Consider the following 6,000-nt stretch of genomic DNA (forward strand, 5'->3'; position numbering starts at 1 on the left):
ATAATGTAGTCACTACACCACTGATAATGTAGTTACTATGCCACTGCTATTGTAGTTACTATGCCACTGATAATGTAGTTACTACACCACTGATAATGTAGTCACTACCCCACTGATGTAGTTACTACACCACTGATAATGTAGTCACTACACCACTGATAATGTAGTTACTACGCCACTAATGATGTAGTCACTACACCACTGATAATGTAGTTACTACACCACTGATAATGTAGTTATTACACCACTGATAATGTAGTTACTATGCCACTGATAATATAGTTACTATACTACTGATAATGTAGTTACTAGACCACTGATAATGTAGTCACTACACCACTGATAATGTAGTTACTACACTACTGATAATGTAGTTACTACACCACTGATAATCTAGTTACTATGTCACTGATATTGTAGTTACTACACCACTGATAATATAGTTACTACACCACTGATAATGTAGTTACTATGCCACTGATAATGTAGTTACTACACCACTGATAATGTAGTTACTATGCCACTGATAATGTAGTTACTACACCACTGATAATGTAGTTGCTATGCTACTGATAAATGTAGTTACTATGCCACTGATAATGTAGTTACTATGCTACTGATAATGTAGTTACTACACCACTGATAATGTAACTATACCACTGATAATGTCGTTACTACACCACTGATAATGTCGTTACTACACCACTGATAATGTAGTTACTATGCCACTGATAATGTCGTTACTACACCACTGATAGTGTAGTTACTATGCCACTGATAGTATCGTTACTATACCACTGATAATGCAGTTACTATGCCACGAGGCACGAGGCGGAGCTCCGAGACGGAGATCCGTCCACGTCAGTAGCGCGGAGGTGAATCTGTATTCATCCTGGAGGAGGAATCCGATAAGCTATGAAGCTCTTTTTCACAGATGTCCAGTAGGGGCCACGGTTGCAGAACGTTACAACAATAAAGAAGACAAAAACACGATCTTACAAGATAAAGCCCACTGAGGTATTGAGTTATTTTTCGCAAGCGACCTGGCCACAAATGATAGGTCAACAAAGTGGCTCAATACTTGCAAATTCGTAGGAGAAAAATTATCTCAATAATCTAAACGGAGAGCACAGTGGGTGCAACCTTCCAATCATCTCAGGCAGTGAACCCACGGCACCTGGGTGTGTCCCGTGACCGCCTGCCAGCGAGCCTTCGACACTTTACCTGGCCTTTAAAGTGTACCTAGCCTGGCACAGGCGCCGTGAGAATGTGGGTGGTGCGGTGGGAGTGCGGGGAGCGGTGGTGTAGCGGTTAGCGCTACGCTGCGCTACGAACCCGGCCACTCGAGTTTGATTCCTGCTCACGGCCAACACTGGTGACGATTATCTGAACCTGTCCTGGACCTCCCCTAGGTCGACTCAGCCTCAAGTGAGTACCTTGTGCGGTGTGTAGTAAACATCGCCACTGGGGGGACAAAGGCGGTCGGTCGTGGTATCGGTCACCCACAACACTCAATTAAGCATATACGGAGGATCTTTTTATTGTATCTTTGGTGGATAGTGCGGTAGTTGGTGTGGTGGTTGGTGTGGTGTGGTGTTTGGAGTTACGTGGTGGTTGGAGTGGTTGGTGGTTGGTGTGGTGGTTGGTGTGGTGGTTGGAGTGGTATGGTGGTTGGTGCGGTGTGGTGGTTGGTGCGGTGTGGTGGTTGGTGTGGTGTGGTGGTTGGAGTGGTGTGGTGGTTGGTGCGGTGTGGTGGTTGGTGCGGTGTGGTGGTTGGTGTGGTGTGGTGGTTGGAGTGGTGTGGTGGTTGGTGTGGTGTGGTGATTGGGGTGGTGTGGTGGTTGGTGTGGTGTGGTGGTTGGAGTGGGGTGGTGGTTGGTGTGGTGTGGTGATTGGGGTGGTGTGGTGGTTGGAGTGGTGTGGTGGTTGGAGTGGGGTGGTGGTTGGTGTGGTGGTTGGTGTGGTGTGGTGGTTGGTTCTGGTGGTTGGAGTGGTATGGTGGTTGGGGTGGTGTGGTGGTTGGAGTGGTGTGGTGGTTGGTGTGGTTGGTGGTTGGTGTGGTGGTTGGAGTGGTGTTGTGGTTGGTGTGGTGTGGTGGTTGGTGCGGTGTGGTGGTTGGTGTGGTGTGGTGGTTGGAGTGGTGTGATGGTTGGTGTGCTGGATTATGTGGTGGTTGGTGTGGTTGATGAATGGTTTGGTGTGGTGGTTGGCACGGTGATCACTGTGCTTTCTAGGGTGGGTGGTGTGTTGGTTGGTGTGTTGGTTGGTAGGTGATGGGTTAATGAGGTAATCATTATTACCGAAACGCTCCGCTCATTACTTTATTAATTCATCAGTAATTGCTCTCTGCGCGATGCAATGTGTATATTTGTGAAGCTGATTTGCATAGCTGGGCCGCGTGTTCTATCCGTGGATACTGCGCCGCGTCTCATCAGTGATTGATTAATGACGTGCTGCTGATCCCTCTTCCCGCTGTCTCCTGGCGTCCTCCCGCTTACACCTTCGTCCACCCCTCCCCTCGACCCCCTCCACGGCCTCTCACGTCTCCCTCACCCCTCTTTGTCTGGCCTCTCCCTCCCCTTCGCTTGTCTATCCCCACCCCAATCCCCCCCCTCGCCCCTCCCTTCCTCACCTCTCCAACTTCTTCCCTCTCCCCATCTCCCCTCCCCCCTCCCCCATCTCCCCTTCCCCCATCTCCCCTCTCGCCCCCCCCGTCCCCTTCCCCCCTCTTCCCCCCCCCCCCCGTAGGTGGAACTCCACCGCCAGCTGCTCCCCCAGCACGCGCTCTGCCTCCCTCTGCAGAATGACGGCCGTGTGAGGGGCCACGGGGTGGGGTACGGGACCCCCCCTAGACCCCAGCGAGATACACGGACCCACCTAGACCTCAGCAAGTTACACGGACCCCCCCCCCCTAGACCCCAGCGAGATACACGGACCCACCTAGACCTCAGCAAGTTACACGGACCCCCCCCCCCTAGACCCCAGCGAGATACACGGACCCACCTAGACCTCAGCAAGTTACACGGACCCCCCCCCCCCTAGACCCCAGCGAGATACACGGACCCCCCCTAGACCTTAACCCTCAAAGCGCCCCTGCACTCCTCCCAGAGACTGCCCACACCCCCTTGAGCCCGCACGGGCTCCCATAGTTCCCTGTGAGGACCCCCTTTGTGGGGGTCTCACCGCCACCCCCCCCCCCTTTGAGTGAAATCGTGCCGGACGGAGCCCGTCATGGGAATGTGGAATTTCCCACGCTGGCTCAAGGCTCTGAGACCGATCGCATTTGGTGATCGCCGGATTGATATTGTACTGTCACCGTTAACAAAGCACTATCACCTTTAACACAACACTATCACCGTTAACACAACACTGTCACCGTTAACACAGCACTATCACCTTTAACACAACACTATCACCGTTAACACAACACTGTCACCTGTAACACAACACTGTCACCTTTAACACAACACTGTCACCGTCAACACAACACTGTCACCGTTAACACAGCACTTTCACCTTTAACACAACACTGTCACCTTTAACACAACACTGTCACCGGTAACACAGCAATATCACTTTTAACACAACACTATCACCTTTAACACAACACTGTCACCGGTAACACAACACTGTCACCTTTAACACAACACTGTCACCGGTAACACAGCACTATCACCGGTAACACAGCACTATCACCGGTAACACAGCACTATCACCGTTAACACAGCACTATCACCGGTAACACAGCACTGTCACCGGTAACACAGCACTGTCACCGGTAACACAACACTGTCACCGGTAACACGGTGTGTCCATAAGCAGTGACGCAGACAGAATCACGCGAGCCAACAACACTTCAAAAAAATCTCAGAAAATGTCCATCATCATCACCACCACCACCGAGATTGACATGCGGCAGTGGAGCTGATGGTCTTTGCCAAGCATGTCCAGTGTCAGAGAAACTCCCTGCCAGCCACTCACTTCGAGTTGAAAACTCACTGCTGTAGAACCGCTCTCGTGTGCGTTTAGTCTGTTGCCGCCCACACCCCCGATTATCACGGTCGAAAGAAGTTCAACATCACACACACGCACTTGGGATCGCGCACTGCAGCAGTGGCAGCAGCAGCAGCATCGCCCACTTACTCCTGCGAAAACGTGGCAGGACCCCTCCTGACACAACAAAACGAGTCTTGAGACTCAGTGAAGCTTTCCTGGGTGGACTGGGGGAATCGTGGCGATGATGATGGCGGTGGTGATGATGGTGGTGGTGATGATGATGATGGTGGTGATGATGATGGTGGTGGTGGTGGTGGTGATCATGATGGTGGTGATGATGATGGTGGTGGTGATGATGATGATGGTGGTGATGATGATGGTGGTGGTGATGGTGGTGATAATGGTGGTGATGATGATGGTGGTGGTGGTGATGATGATGGTGGTGGTCACCTGTCAAGCAAAGATAGAGGTGGTAGGGGTGGGAAGACTGGGGGGGGGGTGTAGATAGGGAGGCAGGGGGGTGTGGATATGGGGGGCGGAGTGGATGGGGAGGCGGGGGGGGGTCCACTCTCCACTACTGGCTGGTGTCGGGGTGCGGGGACATTAATGGCCATGTTGGAGGCAGTGAGCCGGCACCACTGAGAGCCTGGGTTTGAATCCGCGTTTCAGCCGCTGCCCGTGATAACGCCTCGTCCTCTTCTCGTATTGTGCGTTGATGGTGGCGGGAGTCGAACCCATTGCCACTCAGAGCAGCGCCGACGAGAGGAGGAGGAGGCGAGTAGTGACGTCACAAGTTTTTCTTTGTGACGTCACCTTCCGATGCTGTCCTCTGACGACAGAGCTGCAGCGGTTCCTTGCGAGCGTTTTGTGTGCCAGTCTCCTCGTACCCGGGTGCAGGGTGCCGGGTGCCAGGTGCAGGGTGCCAGGTGCAGGGTGCCAGGTGCAGGGTGCCAGGTGCAGGGTGCAGGGTGCAGGGTGCCAGGTGCAGGGTGCCAGGTGCAGGGTGCCAGGTGCAGGGTGCCAGGTGCAGGGTGCCAGGTGCAGGGTGCCAGGTGCCAGGTGCAGGGTGCCAGGTGCAGGGTGCCGGGTGCAGGGTGCCAGGTGCAGGGTGCCAGGTGCAGGGTGCCAGGTGCAGGGTGCCAGGTGCAGGGTGCCGGGTGCAGGGTGCCAGGTGCAGGGTGCCAGGTGCAGGGTGCCAGGTGCAGGGTGCCAGGTGCCAGGTGCAGGGTGCAGGGTGCCAGGTGCAGGGTGCCAGGTGCAGGGTGCCAGTTTCCAGGTGCCGGGTGCCACCCCTGCCAAGTCACCGAGGCTGCCGACGCGACGTGGAGCTGGCGGGGGTTCGCTGCCGCCTCGCGGTGCGTCGCGGGTTGAGGGCGGTGAGCGACAGCGTGGCAGGCTGCGTGTGTCGGTGGCCGCGACGAGGCGGCGAGTGGTTGCGAAGTGTTGGGGGGAGATCGTGGAGAGGACATCGAAGGACCGTGGCTCAGCAGGGGGGGGTGGGGGGTGGTGCGGTGGTTTCGCTGGAAAATTCCACTTCGGAGGCGGGAGGGGGGAGGTGTGTCAGCAGTGGGCCGAGAGCCGGACTTGACGAAGGCGACTGGAAGATAGCGACGGCCGCGCGCGCGAGACGTGGACGTGGACAATTCGCGGAGAGGGCTTCTCTGGGAACGTTCCGTCGAGCGGATCGGCGAAAGCAACTCGCGCGTTGGGGAGCGGCGCACGTGACAGGGCAACATTGGGACGAAGAGGTGCGGGCCGATGGCCTCAGAGAGCCCCCCCCCCCCCCCCGCCCTGTTTGGAAGACACGTGAACGTTGCGACACAGCAGGAGACTCAAGCCATAGAGCGGTGATGATGGGGACCGTGGGGAAGGGCCCGTGAAGGGGGCCATCCCCCCCCCCCGTATCCCCCCCCCACACCCACACGGAGCAAGCGAGGGGTGGGAGGGCCACATTCTCACAGTGGTGCCAAGGAGGCTGCAGGAGCAGCCTCTGAGAGACACGGC

The 6,000-nt window shown here is 55.4% G+C and overlaps 1 protein-coding gene across 1 annotated transcript in view; it reads left to right on the plus strand.

Moving 5' to 3' along the window:
• The window catches only part of LOC116950488 (uncharacterized), a 234,081-nt gene extending 229,608 nt beyond the window's left edge, over positions 1 to 4,473 (plus strand). The window contains exon 5 of the mRNA XM_032968281.2: positions 2,749 to 4,473. Coding sequence (XP_032824172.2) covers positions 2,749 to 2,818 — 70 coding nt within the window. The 3' untranslated portion in view covers positions 2,819 to 4,473. The remainder of the gene's footprint in view (positions 1 to 2,748) is intronic.
• Positions 4,474 to 6,000: the final 1,527 nt, after the last annotated feature.

This window comes from Petromyzon marinus, chromosome 39, assembly GCF_048934315.1.
Source record: "Petromyzon marinus isolate PM22_M1 ecotype Great Lakes invasive population chromosome 39, UKy_Petmar_22M1.pri1.0, whole genome shotgun sequence".
NCBI lineage: Eukaryota > Metazoa > Chordata > Hyperoartia > Petromyzontiformes > Petromyzontidae > Petromyzon > Petromyzon marinus.